Raw genomic sequence first — 16045 nt, 5'->3', positions numbered from 1 at the left:
ATGGAGCTCAGGTGTACTTGCTTGCCTATGGTGCAGGTCCAAAACGAGTTATGGATTACAGTGCGCTTCCTCCCTTATGTTTGTGATCCACGCGATGGATGCTGTAGCCTGTGGGAAAAAGGACATCTAGGAAGAGTGAGGAAGATCCATAACTCTTTGATGAAGAGGGTGGCAAGCTTGTGATATGTGATAAGGTCTGCAATGCCTGGTTGTGTGGAGTACTGCACAGCAAATGTTAATGAGCATGAGTTGGAATGTGAGTTCTGTAGTTTGAAGGTGACAGGTAGTTAGTAGGATGTTTATGAGGTTGGGACTATGTGAGTGTCTGTGTGCATCTGTGGGGATTGGAGTATGGGATGCTTGATGCGCCACAATTTATTCTTACCTTTTAAGTTTCAGTGGGAATACCAATGAGGACGATTGAGTATAGTATCCCCTGCCTGTTGCATAAGATGTACTTGTGGTAACGCAAAAATGTCTTATTATCCTCGGTTTTTTGTCTCGATTGATCTTTTCCTTCCTCTTTTCAGCACTTGTAAGACGATGAACCGAAACGTTATGATTTTTTTTTTAAGTTCCTTTCAATAGTGTTCTTGACATAATTGAGTAATGAAAGTTTTGTATCTGATTATCAACTAAAAATATAAATTAAAGAAAATGTTTCAGTGGAACAAGAGTTCTGGCCCGAACAGGTAATGCATTACTCATGCACATCTATCACAGTATTTTCAGACTGAAGTTATTTGGCTCATTTCACTGGAAAATATTAATAGCTTGCATGACGGTTGGCACTGTTTAGCATAGCTATGGGTATTGGGCATGGCTACTCAAGAGTTTCTACATCTCACCACGTGTCATTGAACACGGACTATAGAGGCATAGGATGACATTCACTGCTTATAACATACCCACATCTGGTATGTGCCACACTGTTTCAAAATTCTCAGATAAAGATGTTGTGCCCAGGTCCCGTGATAGCGTGCAAAAGTGTTTGTAAGGTCCCAGTCTAGCAGCTGGGATATTTTGTGATAATTGATCTTCACAGAAAATAGTATTAATTTGAAAAAATATTCACCCAGAGAATAAGAGCAGAGACAATGAAGACCAGTAGAGGAAGAATGGAGTTGTGCTATAAGACTTTCAGAGGAAAAAAACACATTGTACAAGTGGTTTAGATTTCAGGTGGTTCAACTATCACAGCGCATACACAATTTAAATCCATATTAAAGAAATGTCCACCATCCTTCATCACAACATTGACACACCTTAAAAGATGCATGTAGAAAATGCAGTCACCCCAGTATACCGGACTGGGCTGGCATGGCCTCACCTGCCTAAAGATGTAGCTCATCAAAGACTCGTCCAGACTGGGTTGATGATCAATAAATTCAAAGAGGTCGAGGCCATTACCATGTTGCTCCATCACAAGCTGAAAGAAATTTGTGTTTTCAAACACGTCCAACACCTGCAGGAAAGATCAAAAGAAATGTGGCACATGTCACTACCACAGGCTGTATACTGTTTTATGCATTCAAATCCCCCCTGTCCAGCTGATAAACTGTCACTGAGGTACCAAGCAAATGGGCTTTAGTTTTTTTCCCAACGGATCTTACTCAAAATGGTTCATTTGGCTGTTACTCACTGTAGGGCTTACAAACAGAGCTACAGAAACAGTGCAGTAATGATTGATGGAGGAGACTCATGACTATCCCTACCCACCACTCGTCTAAATGTGTCCCTCTTTTTTTTAACCAGCTCTGTTCCCAAAAATCCAATCTCACTCATACCTTAGTTACACCCCTTCCTTTACCAACTAGTTTCTTGAAGGGGCGAGTGGCACAGAACACTTTGCTACATTTTATTAATGCACCACTGCATGCAAGTGGCCAGCGTTTTTGGCATACTCGAACAGGTTTTCACCAGGCTTCCTACCATTGTGTTAACACTACTCTCTTACCTCTATCCTCGCTACAGCATGACTGACCTTTGATCTCCTATTCGCTTGCATTTTGGTTTCCAGAAATCCTTTTGTCCTGGTGACCCACCTCTGAAGAGCCATGTTCTGTACTTGTTCCTCGTCATTTCCTCATTCTGCTCATTGTTTCCATTTGGAAATGCCCAAGTGGTCTGCCTGCTGTGGATCCTTTTTCTAGCTTCTAAATGTTCTTCGTTCACACATCACTCGAGTTCTCACCTTTCGTGTTGGACTGCATTGTTTTTAAGCCGACCTCAATTTGTTATTTCCGGTTGTGATTCCGAATTCTACATTTGCCTATTCTCTCATCTTGTGTCATCAATTTAAGTACACTATAACTCTGGTATAGGGCCTTTACATTGAATGACCACTGAGATTTTGAGATGGTCCTGCGGCTTAGAGTTGCAATTAAAAGAAAACTGCAATTATAGCTGCCTCTTTTCTTTAATAAAATCTTTATTTTCTCAGACTAAGACAACAAAATCGATATTCTGATGGACAGTTCTTCATGTAGATCCTTCACCGTATGAATTACCATTCAAAGTTTCAGACTGGTCTGGAAAATATTTTTACCAGCAATAACTCTCCAGAGCTATCAGGTGGCACAATGCAGCTTTCGTCTTGACTTTGCCACAAGATGTCCCTTTCGGATCCAAATAATACATGTGCATGTGGTGATTGACTATAGCACAACACTGTGCCCTGCGATTCTTGAGCCCCCATGCACCAAAAGGACATTTGGGGTCGGGATGCAAAGTTGTTTTTGATAAAGGCCTGCAGGGAGATGCCTAAGCAATCTGTTTCTTTATTGTTGACTTGCCTGTGAGCAAAACAATCACCCAAAGTCCTTTCCATAAAAACAATACAACTAAAACAGAAAGAGAGGAAATGGTCCCGCTCCTGGGAATGTTCAGAATCCCCCTGCTGTTCCCAGACATCTGACTCCTTCCCACTGTCAGGCAAGACCCTCACATTGAAAAGGATGGGTCCAGATATCCTAAGTAGCTCAGTGAACCTCACTCAGGCCGAGGTCTTTTGGCTTGCTTTGGTGGATCTACTCTTGACGGCTCTTGCGTCCTCTGGGTGCCCACCCACCCCAAAAAAAGGGAGCAAATTCCTGTGACTTGGCAGCTTTGGTGCCAATGCTTCCAGATGCTGGGCCATCACAGGCTTTGGCCCAGGAACCTAAGAAGTCAAAGTCTGTCATGGGCATGTCCTTGTTCAGTCGGAACCTCCTTCAGTGCCAACAGAAACACTGCTGATAGAGCAAACTACGGTGCAGCTCTCATAGTATTTGCATCAAAGGAGATTGTTCATAAGACAAAGAGAAAATTAAGGCACACTTTAACAATGTTCTTTTGGCAAAATACTCCCTAGGGCTCAAACCTCTGCAGGTATGGAGGACTTTTTCAGCTCAGACTAAGATGGCCTTAATGTCTAATTCAATATACGGCCTTTCAGAGGGTGAGGATTCTGAGGCTTATAACCACCTTCCCCTCTATGATACTGATCCTGGATTCTATATGGACTTACAGAGTGGGCGTGGCCTTGGCCAGTAACCAACAGGCGACATTCCTTACCTTGCTGGTCCTGTTTCACAGAAGGTATCCTCATTTACAACTGTAGTATGGAAAGCACCTGAAGCCTTGGAATTGACCTTGTCCTTTGCAGAGGAATACTCCAACATTTTGACTGAGATCTTGTATCATTCCTCTTCAGTGGGTAACAAAAACCTTGCTTTCCTTCAACGAGGCCCTCTAAGATACTGGCATCACTACACAGAAAAAAACTTCCAGGCCCAGCCGTCCACCGACAGATTGCCAGATGCCATACGCTCACTGAGGATAAGTCCAAACTTTTGTACTCTCACAGTGAGAGTTCCTCAGGGTTCCTCACAATAGAGGCAAAGAAACTTGAATATAAGGGGCCAAAAAATCTTCGCTTCTGGCAACCAGGCCTTCCACTTGCAAATGCCACCTGCCTTCTAGGCTGAAATATTCATGTCATGTGAGAACTGGGAAAAACAACAGACCTCAGCACACCAGACCACATGAAAAAGACTGGGAAAGCACAGGTACAATACATCCAAAAAGATCTTGAAGTGCACCCAGGTACCTGTGGACACTGTTTCACAGTCCATGGGTATGGCAGTCATGCAGCACCACCATGCTTGAATGTGGTCTGCAAACTTCACAATAGATGTCCTAGCCACACTCATCGACATGCCCTTTGATGGCGCGTGGTGGTTTGAAGAGCAAGCAGACTCCTCTAGGAAGCACTTAAAAACAGTAGAGCTATGGCTTGCATGCTGAGCCTGGCTTCCCTGGCTCAACAAATCCAACATTACAGAAAGTTTTCTGGGTTCTTCAGGGGAGCACAGTCCAGGCATCAACAGTATTCTTTGCAGAAGGTATACTGATTCTTTCAGGATATGAGTCACCATAAACAGGAGCAGCAGATCCAGTCTCTGCCAGCCCTCCTTATTTTCCCTGATTAATCTCCCAATTTTCCACCAATGGAGAGACAATCATGATGGATCACTCACTCATACAGCTTATCCGCAAGAGCTATTCCCTATCTTTCCTGTTTCTCCAACCAGAACTCTCTCCATCAACATGGATGTGCTTTCTAGCATACACCTCAATTCTGGAGGAGTTAGGTTTCCACTTCGCTGAGCAAGGGGAAATAGAGTTAGTGCCTCTGAAAGAAAGGAGCATGGGATTCTATTCCTTGTACTTCTTGGTCCCAAGAAAACACAAGTCCGAGACCCATCCTGGATCTCTGCCTTGTGAACTTGTTCTATTGGCAGGACATGTTCAAGATACGGTCACTCTGTAAAGTCTTACTCACTTTGAATGCTAGAAATAGGTCGGCATCTCAGGGGCTCCAGAACATTAACTTTGTACTTCCACTTCACTGCAATGGACAGGGGTCCACATATTTCCATACTTGGAGGACTGGTTAGAGAAAGTGGAGCTCTGATACTTGTCAGGGAAAGCCCTCAGAGGACTCTTCACCACAACTTGGGTTTTAACATCAAAACCCAAATGTCTCACCTCTCTCTTATGCAGAGGCTGACATTCAAAAGGAAGATACTAGACAGGATCACAATGAAAGCCTTTCCTGAATCTCAGAGGGTTGTGGATACTCAGGGGAAGATGCCAGGGTTTCTGACTCAGATCTGGGTCACGGTTCGGTAGTTCTTGGGTCTGCTTGGCCTCAGGCTTGATCAATCCTGTTGGTGCCACACAATAGATGGCAAATTAGGGCACTTCAGTGGTGCCTGAAGACACAGTAACATCAGGAGAATCTCTGTTGCATATCTCCCATTCTGTTTCTCTGGATTTACAATGGTGGATGGACCTCTTCTCCTTATGGAAGGTTGTCCTTTCAGAGTTAGGCAGAATCGGACTATCATAGACGTGGAAGCTTCCTCACTGTGCTAGGGTGACTATCTGGGCTACATGATGGCACAGGGTCTTGGCATTTCAACTGAATCCCTCTGCTGTCAAAAGTACTGCAGGTCGTGCAGTAGGATGAAGAACATCACATTCTCATCGCAATAGACTGGATATCTGTTGGTGCTCAGTATTCGGCTCCCTCTAACTCTCCTGTGCAGAGTGGCCCTCCTTTTGCAGCTGGAGATCAGGTTCTCAACGCCACTGCACACTTTGCGACCATTCACATGGAGACTGAATGGTGTCAGTTATGGTATTTTTCCTTCCTTGATGCAAACACAGACTTGGTGTCCATGTAGACCGCTACCAAATCCATCTACACAGGTCACTGGAACAAGCTTCTTGGGTGGTGCAAATCAGAGGGTCTCAACCCATTTAAATCTCACCTTTCTGGCATCTTGCAATTTGTTTTATCACTTGCACAGCTGTGTCTGATGGTAAGTGCAGTTGAGGGCTATCTTGCAGGCCCAACTGTTATCATATGTCTTTCCTCAACAACATTCTCTGTTTTGATCACAACGAATTGTGCATTCTAAAAGATTTGCTTTATTTGTTCCCTCCCATTCACCTGTCTGTTTCTCAGTGCTAAATGTTGTATTGGCTTTCTTTAATGTCAATGCACAGTTGTCTGGTTCAACTTCATACCCTGAGCCAGTTTTGTTTGTAGCAATAAAATTCAGTGTGTATGGCTGAAGAACTTCAGGCGCTCTCAGCTCATCCACCTTACAGTTTTCTACCTGGATATGCTGGTCCTTTGCACATGCCTATCCTTCTTACTCAAAGTGGTTTCTGAATTTCAGACACGCTGAGTAATATTATGCAACATGGCTAAGAGATTAAAAAAAATGAAGGAGTGACTAAATACGTTACCTCACGTTGTTTCAGCCTCTGTATCAAGATCTAGTATGACTTAGCTACACAAGATTCTTTTCAGGACACTCATGCCCATTTCTACTATAACCATGACTGCCTTAACACCTATCACAAGAGGGCTTTTGTTGCAGACATCTGCTGTTTGGCAACGTGGCAATACTTGCATGCATTTGCATTGCACTTATTGCTTAACGTCTCAAGCATGGAGTGACAGAAACCTTGCCCAAACTGTCTTGCATGTCTTCTGTGGTTAACTGTCACTACTCAATCCCACCTCCACTGAGGTATAGCTTTGGGACTCTTTCATAAGGTGATGAATAGCAGGGAGATTAATTACTTTTGGTAATTATGTTTTTGGTGGATACATGATCTTACATGACCTTTCCATAGACTCCTTAACACTTCCCTCTTCCCACCTTAACTTAATGCAATGACCAATAAAATCCTAAAGTGCGCAAACATGTTGCGCGCTGTACTTGTAACTATTGTTCTCTCTGAGAAAGGCAGAGGACCATGTAAACTGAAAGAATTTTTACATGTCAAACGATAAAAGCATACAATTAGTATGCAATCAATCTGTATGAAAGTATATATGTGCTTAGTGTTAAAGGAATAGGTGAATACATGGTGCTGGTGACTGAAGAAATCATCCCAAAAAATCTGATCACAAAGAAAATCACTAAGAAAGACTGTGTATTTTTGTAAGAAACTGGGTTATTAGTTGACGAGGTAAGTGTACTCCTCAAATAATAATCACAATTCTTGTCGAGATGAACCTTTAAAGTCCCTAAATTCACCTGAGATCAACCCCCTGATAGCTATGACATAGAGCAAGCAGGCTTCATTTGGAGGTAATGTGTAAAGTACTAAAAAAAAGTAAAGCTGAAATGCAAAACAAAAATCCCATAACTTATTTTAAAAGTAGAGTAAAATGTAATAAACAAAATAAATGACTCCAAAATGACAAGAATCCAGTAAGGGGAACCAACGATATGAATTTTTAAATGCCAAGTAAAAATGGAGCCATGAAGCAGAGAGTGCCAATGATAGTCAATGGCTGTGGTAGAGCAACAGCTTGGGGCAATTTGATGCTGACCGTGATGGACCACCTGTCGGATCCACTAACCAGGTTTGCCCTCCTATGACTTTAGTCCTTTGAGTTCCAATCCACCACAAAAGTACATTTCTAAAGACCCTCAGGGGAGGCACTTTGAGACCCACCGGGTGGCATGTAGGGGCCAACAGGCGGATCCAGATGTCCCATTACATTTCCAACAAGCCCACCCCCCCATCACCCCCAGCCAAAAGCTAGGGTAGACTAATCAAGACCTTGACCAGCTTCCATACTTAGGTAAAAAGAAAGTGGACAATTTGCATTTTCTGCAGTGGCACTTGCCCCTCTGAGCCTGTATATGCCCCTCTGAACCTGTATGGGCCCCTCTAAACCTATTTGTACCCCTCTGTCACCATCCTCCTGGGCCACTGGAATGGCCACGGGGAACCCTTCTCCTCATTTCCGACCCCCTCTGAGGCTCGCATCTTAGCTTTCTCACAGATACATCCTAGTAACCAGATAGTGCCACCATGGCCAACTGGGTGATGTGGCCCATTCTGCCACCTCTATCCAAAACCTTGGAAAAGCTCTGCCCACAAGTACAGCAACCACCAAAGGCCACTGACAACGGTCTGTGTCAAGAGCCAGGCCCCTGGCCATCCGCTGCCAGGTGGAAGTTCCAATCTGGGGCCTTGGGCAGGTGTCACTTCCAGCCTTGGGGTTGGCAAGAAGTCCCCTACTTGCTCCTGAAGCCTCTCCGACCTCTTAAGTTTCTCAGAAATAATTTGTGGAGATGAACATCCAAGAGTGAGATTGAGAGCCAGGTTGGCCCTTGACAATATGTGTAGGAAAAATCAACGTGTGTCTAAATGAATTCCAATGACAATGACCCGGCATTCAAAGTAATTTCCAGGTAGATGTAGGGGTATGAATAAGTAATGGTAAAAAGAAGGAAGGCGTAATGGATCTATGCAAAAAAGCAAGCACTTACACGTGGACTGGAAGACTCAGACTGTACAGAGAAAATGATTCTACTAAAAATAAAAATAAATGTAAGCCAAAACAAAAAATAGGGAATTATTCATATTATTATCAAAATAACAAATAGCCTAAGGTACAGGAATGTATCTGTTGGACAGGAATAAAAACAAGTGAAACATGAGGTGAGAGCCAGGGTCAGGGAACGGAGAAAAAATCATCCAGAGCCTGCATGGCAGAAGTAATATGAGTATTGTCAAAGTCACAACAAATAACATTAGGTAACCAAAAAACAGGTTAGCTCATTAAAACGGTATGTCAAATAGACTATTATACCCTGGAGTTACAGAGGTGGGTCCAAAATTACTTCGGTGAAAAGGCAAGAAAAGTGACAACTACAAAAATATGTAACCAATTAAAACAGGGTAGCCCACTTAAATTGGATAAATCCGTACGAGAATGACTGAGGTACATAAGAAAATTGTTATGTACTTAAATCGGAACTAAGCAGTCTGCCAAGCATGGTCCATGTTATCCAGAGAGGAATGAGGAAGCGGCTAACTGCACTTTATTAGAATCAGGGCAATATAGAGTTTTTTGTTTTTTTTTAAATATGTTTTATTATTTTCAAACTTATCAGCTGTAACAACTACAGAATCAGGTATGGTGTGCAATACATTCCAAAAGCATTGTCCAAAGAAGCCTTGTACACAACAGTATGACAACATGTCACTCAACCATTATAACATCCACAATGTGATCGACAAGAGGCGCCACATTTAACTATAACATGGTAATCCATTAGGAAAGGTAATACAGGGTATTAATAGTTGTCTTTGCAGGCATGTGTGTCATATGAGCAAGCAGGTCGAAAAACATCCGTCATAGACCACTCCTTAACCACATCCTGGCGGCCTGAGCCGCCCATCCCTCTACTCTAACAAATGTCAGTTTGAAGCCATCCTATTAATGGTAATTACTGTAAGACTTTACTGCGTCCCCCAGATATGCATATGGCTAATCAAACATAATAGGCGCGGGCGGTCCTGTAGGGCAGAGTGGATATACGCATTGATAACCACCCAAGTCGTTAGACTCTTCAAGGTGGGCTAGTGTCATTCTTTGCTTTGAGTTTTGTCACAAGCACGTCCCATGTGTCGGAGCCTGTGCACGGTTGACCCCTATCAAGACGGGGCCTAAGAATGCGGGACTCAGTCTGTGCCCATTTCAGTGTCAGGCATCACCAAGCAGAAATCTCCAGCGGCTTAGGCGCCCTCCATCTCATAGCGATCTGCCTTTTGTACCTAATGAACGCCAGGTCAGCAAACCTATGAATATATTTGTGTTTTTTGCATCTGGGACAAACACTAAGGAGGCAGTACTCTGGTGTGGGGGCAAATAATATATAATGATATTAGGACACAATCATCAAAGTATTCACCGACCGTTTCCAGCCTCGCCTCTTTCCAGGGAGTGACATCATAAGAGTTGGCCAAATACGTGCCACCTGGCATCTATCCAATCGGAATTAGGGGTGAATATGGAGGAGGGGTCCTGCCCTGTACGTATAAATTGCCAGTATGTATGGGCAACTTTCAATAGGATAGTGTTTTCTGTTAGTGTTTGTGTGTGTTCCAAGTGCCTGCTATATAAAGGGGTGGCCCAGGCATGCCCGCACCCACTCCGCCTCCACTACCACAGGTGCACTTAGCCAGCAGAGGGGCCACTGCAATTGCACTGCTGCATAATAAAGTTCAAAGTTTGGCGCATCTAGGTCCCCATCCTGGAGTGGGCGCTGCAAACTTGCGAGTACCGCTTGGTGTTTGTCTGGACCCCATATAAGATGTAGTAGTAAACTGTTCAATTCCCGGAAGAAGCACTTGGGGACAATTATGGGCAACGCTGTGAAGAAATACAGTAGCCTTAGTAGGATTAACATTTTGGCTACTGCCACTCTGCCCAGGGGTGAATGCGGCAAAGAACTCCAGAAATGGAGTAATTCTCTTATTGAGCAAAGCACGTGACCCAAATTACCATCTTTTAGGGTATCCATCATATTATACACCTGGCTTCCCAGATATTTAAAAGAGTCAAAACATCAAGATAATCAGTATGTTGGAAGTGCGTCCCTAAGAGGGGGTGATAACTTGATTAGGGGAAAAAGACAAGATTTGGACCAGTTGACCTGGAGGCCCAATACTGTCCCAAAGGTGTCCAGCAATGACATCACTTCAGATAACAATGGCTTGCCGTTCCCTAGATAAATCAATGCATCATCAACGTAAAAGTGATATAATATGATGGACTCCCATCCTCTGGATCGCCCATTGCAATGCTCGCACGTGAAGGTGAACAGCGAGAGACTCCACGGCGAGCAAAACAACAGGGGTGACAACCCTGCCTGGTACCTCTGCCTATTGGAAAGCTCTCAGATATCAACTCGCCTGTTGTCACCCTAGTCAATGGTTTAGCGTATAACTCATCTCACAAATCCCTGTCCAAAACCCATATGACATAGTGTGGAAAATAAGAATTCCAAACTTAGGGTGTCAAATGTTTTTTCTATATCTAGGGATATGGCTACACTATCGTGTGCTGTGAGTGAGGTGTCAAGGAAGATGCATAAAAGTCTCCTTATATTAAGAAACACGTTGTGGCCCGGTATAAATCCTGTTTGGTCTTCATGAACTACATTGTGAACTAAGGGCGCAGGCCTGTTTGCAAGAACCTTGCCTAATACCTTACAGTCGAGGTTAAGGAGAGACAGTGGTCTATAAGATTGCACATCTGTGGGATCAGGGTGGGGTTTGGGCAGCACTGTTATCAATGCCTCACGCTACGAGCCTGAAAGTTCCCCTCAAGTCCACGCCGCCTCAAACACTTTCAGTAAACGTTGTAGAAAGTGCGGGGAATATGTGGCATAATACTCAGTAGACCATCCGTATCAGCTGTTTTATTGTGATCTATCTGAGAGATAGCTAGTTTTATTTCCTCCAGTTGTAAGGGCTCCTCAAGGGATTCCCTCTGCGAAGGGAAGAGCCTCACAAGGGGCACCGTGTTTAGGAACGCTTCTAGTTGCTAGGGAGCGTACGTCAAGTCTGCCTGATACAGTGTGGTATAATAATCTCTGAAGGTGTTGTTAATGGCAGCCTGAGAGGAGGCCACTGTACCGTCAGCTAATCTGATCACTCCTATCGGAGTATGTTGTTGATCTCCATGGGCTAACCATGCCAGAAGTCTACCTGAGCGGTCACCTTCCGTGTGTGGACGAGTTAAGTAATAATGGTAGTCATGTCGAAGCAGGCACAGATCTGCATCATCATTTAATTTCCGCATATCGTGGAGGCACTCAGGTGGCGCCATACTATTTGCAATTTCTACTTTCAATGCCGGCATATCATTTTCCAATGTAGTGACTTCCCTGTGAAATGTACAATGGATCCCCCATGTGGCCCAAAGGCAGTGGCCCCTTACCACTACCTTGTGAGTATCCCTTCTGTGGCCCGCAAGGCAGTAGAGCTGTTATTTTGCCTCAAGTATTATGTCATGCAATTGGCAAGTTCCTCCCTGAATGGACTGTCTAGTAATGCTTTCATTTACAGTCGCCACATGGGTAAAATGGGGCACAATTTACCCAATTGAATGGTAAGCAATAACCAGGAGTGGTCAGAAATTGTGGGTGCAAGTTATTCCAAGTGTAATATTGTATGGGTCAATGAAGTGGATCCCCATATTAAATCTATCTTGGTATAAAGGTCATGTATCAGGGAGTAAAAGGAGTATTCCCTTTGTGTTGGATGTCCAATACGCCACAGGTCATGCAACCTAATATCCTTGGCACATGATTCTAAGCAATTGGAGGTTCTCCTAATTGCAGCACCACTCGGGGAGGGGGGGAGCAAACAATTTAATTCCACATTAGCCACACAATTAAAATCATGTCCCCAAAGACACAGAGCCAGGGGATCACTGAGGTGGTCAGGGTAGAGGGTATTGAAGAATTCACCCTGGGCATAATTAGGCACATATATACCCACAACGGATAACAGTTTACCATTGAGGGAACCCTCCAACACAGCGTTATGACCCCTGTGTCCACCTGTTGCGTAGGTTCTCATTATCCTAATGAGACAACTGGATTCAGACGGCAGAATCACTTGTATTGCGGGGGACTGAGTCTGATCCCGCACCATGTGACACCTGTCAGCTTAATTTGGGTTTGTACCGGCTAACTAGCAGTGCCTCATCTCCACCCAAGAGCAGGGATGATTGGGGCAACAGAATGACATACATGACTCCTCAAGGGAATCCGTGGTCACTCAGATCTCATCCGTTTCTCTCAGGTACATTAGTCTCACATATGCGAGGACAATCAGAGGCAGAGTAAAGTTCAATAAGGTTTTATTGAAGTAACTGCGTCTTAGATAATAAAGCATGTATTGCAATGACTAGGACGACAAAGCACAATAAAATTAAAATTGTGACAAGGAGAGTAAAATACAATAATAATGCTACCATACTGTCACTAAGGTCTGTAGGGATAGTTCTTACCTAAGCTATGTTAGAGCACAGCATGTTAAGCTCTAATTCTGCCTTTCAGGTTCCCCTTGGGAAAACATCATCCCTCATACCCGAGCAAGAGGCCTGTAGTTTACATAAGCAGCTGTAGCGAAGTGATCAGCAATCAGCACTCAGTCATGGTCATCTGGCTGGAATCTCCCTCTAATGTACATGGGCCAAAGTAGTGTTTTTATAATAAAACATCTGATGTTCCAAGAAAGGATCCCCACGTAAGAGTATGTATGTTTCTGTGAACATTGGAGACAGACGTACCACTTTTGTCAGCAACCTATCTTACTGCAACCTTGAGAAAAGCAGAGAGTGAAAGAAATGTCTTGTTTAATAATGCAGTGTTGACCTAGGCGAAGAACAGCTAGATAGAGAAAATAAAACAAGACCGCAAATGTGGCTAATGTTAAAATAATATAACAAAGTTGAATAAAAATATCTAGGTTAAAGTGCACAGCGGCAGGCCTAGTTTGCTAAAATATTGTGTATAAAACATTAGCTAAAATGGCCACCCTCGCCTTGCCGGTTCAAAGACTAATTCAATATATAAAAGCCACTAAAATTAATCTTAAAGCATATATATATATATATATATATATATATATATATATATATATATATGGGAATGTCAATGATGACAAGTTAAAAGACACTTCAGCATGTATGAAAAGGACAATTTACAATATTAACTGTGGCATCGAGAAAGACAGACATTTCAAAAGTCAGAGTCAGTTTTAAAATCACCGACTGAATCTGAGATAATTGAAGATAGGAAATCTTCCACTTTGGCAGGTAGTAAAGTAGAAAGTTCCTCGCCAAGGAAAACCAAGGAGCATTCACGTTTCAAAGCCTGAGCTCCATCCGAGGCAGCAGTATTCGGTGGTGTGCCTAACAGTCAGTGCAACCTGAAGCGCATAGGTCTTGGGTGCAGATTTAAGTGCCACATTTCTGAAACAATAATGCTTTGAGTCTGCTCAACTTGTCAAAATTCACATTTGAAGTAGCGATATGGGGCCAAATGTCAGCTACTTACCTCTGTTGTGTAGGAGGAAAAAGTACATTCCTGCAGCATGTAACAATTTTGGAGACTGAAACAACAAACTATTCCTGCTCACATCCCACAACAGCTCTCACTATTAAGGAGCACATAGCTACCATTCGAGAACACCTGGAATGCAAGTCTAATCAAGGGGACTGGGACTCCCTTCCAGATAACGAGCCAAGTTTGCTGCCAAAGCGCTACACGCCCCGTGCAAGGACAGCTGTTTACAAACCATCGAATGGCTGACAGAGGTCTTGCATTCACTACCGCTAAGAAAGACCTCTTTCATGCCACTGAGACATTTGTACGAGAAGGGCAGCTCCCACACCTCATGTATGTAACTATCTCCTAGCCTTTCATATCTGCCCACTGGAATGTGTTTTAAGCAGGATGTGAATTGAATAGTTGAAATAGGCAGATTGATGACCCTGTGTATTAACCACTCAGCAGATGGTATTTCAGACACAGTAAAAGGCAACTTTTCTAATTTTTCAATAGTTAACATGACATAGGTCGCTTCCTTCTTAGCCATTAGTAGTTGTTGTCGCATTAAATTAAATGTAGAAAATATGTCCCTTGTGCTAATGTGTTGCCAGGGAACGCGACCTGCTTTCAGTGTTTGTAGTGTCCAACCTAACTGATAATGGATCTTAGTTGACTCTGTCCATGGGGTAAAGAGGACATGTTGCTCTGTACTATGTCTATTGCAGAGGAAACAATGTTGTTTAAGGTATACGTTCAGTCAGACAGGGTATTAATCCCATTATCTAAATTAGCTAATGCATTCTGTAAATTTTCCTGATCTATTTGCCTTAACTGGGCAGCAGCTTCTGGTTGAGAAAGCTTCCAAATTCCATTATAGACTACATATAAGAAGCGCTTTCTGCTTTGTGTTCTGGGGCCTAACAGAAAATTCTGTAAATCAGTGTTATTAGACAGGAGACTGAGGTGATCTTTAACAGCATCTAGTGAGGAGCTCTTCAACTATTGCTGGCATAGTTTCCCTAAACTGTATGCAGTTACTATACCTGTGTGTTCAGGTCAGATGACACATAGCAAGGGTCAGGCCTACTTGTTTTAAAACCCCCTGTGGAGTCTACAAAACGTTCATGACACCCATTGGTATCTATTGGCCACAATAACCAACCACCAGGACATGAAAGTGAAACATTAAATGTGACATTTTGGACCCATTCATCGAGCTGATCTTCTGTAGCATTGATACATTTTTGCCATTTGTAAAATTTTGCAGGGGCAGTTATACTGGGCGCATTCAAGTCCTTAATTTTTGCTATGCCTAAACAACTTGTTTGTTGTACAGTTTCATTTAAAAATATCATTTAAACAGGTATCAAGCATGCTCTAAATAAAGCTGCCTTTCCCCTTATTTGCCAATTTTTTGTTCCCTACACACTTTTTAAGTCAATCAACTTCAACCAATATTCATAGCCTTCTATAGCCAACCGGGAAACAAAGAATCCGAAGAAATTAATTTTGTATCGGTCAATAATATATGTACATTTTCCATCAATGGCAATTTCAAATAATATGACCCTGCATTTTTAACATCGCGCCCAGAAAAATATGTAAATTGTTCAGAATATATTTTACAACTTCCTTGTGGAGGAGCTGGACAATGTTCCCATTGTGTGTAATTAAAAATAGTTTTCGGGGTTCTTGCTCTGTGAATGAAATGGTGTCCATAATAATTATAACAGAACATGTCTCCATAATTCTCTTTGGATTGATAAACATCCTCACTTTCAAACACAGTAAAATACTGCAACTCAGTCATCATAGAATTAACTGTCTTCACATCCCAGTCATCAGAAACAACACCGGGTATTATTACATCATTCATAGAAAGTTTAAACACATATGGTATTTGAATGACCTCCATTGGGCCGTATATATCAAATGTGACTTTATCCTACACAATCCCATCAGGAATTGGTATAGCGGATATGTTCACATAAGACAAGTCTCTGCAGACCTTGTGAGAAGCAAAATGGGGTTTCAGGACCTCATCCACCAGTTCAACTGTTGATAGTTTAGGAAGGTAATGACCATGTATTATTCGAAAAAAAAAAAAAAAA

The 16045-nt window shown here is 42.8% G+C and overlaps 1 protein-coding gene across 10 annotated transcripts in view; it reads right to left on the bottom strand.

The window, feature by feature from the left end:
- The window catches only part of PASK (PAS domain containing serine/threonine kinase), a 1088660-nt gene that overhangs the window by 358950 nt on the left and 713665 nt on the right, over positions 1-16045 (bottom strand). For all 10 annotated transcript variants that reach the window (XM_069213654.1, XM_069213650.1, XM_069213651.1 and 7 more), the window contains one exon: positions 1331-1465. In XM_069213654.1, the coding sequence (XP_069069755.1) occupies positions 1331-1465 (135 nt within the window). The remainder of the gene's footprint in view (positions 1-1330; positions 1466-16045) is intronic.

This window comes from Pleurodeles waltl, chromosome 11 (assembly GCF_031143425.1).
Source record: "Pleurodeles waltl isolate 20211129_DDA chromosome 11, aPleWal1.hap1.20221129, whole genome shotgun sequence".
Classification (NCBI taxonomy): Eukaryota; Metazoa; Chordata; class Amphibia; order Caudata; family Salamandridae; genus Pleurodeles; species Pleurodeles waltl.
The sequence above is the reverse complement of the archived record's forward strand: the minus strand, read 5'-3'. Positions and strand labels throughout refer to the sequence as shown.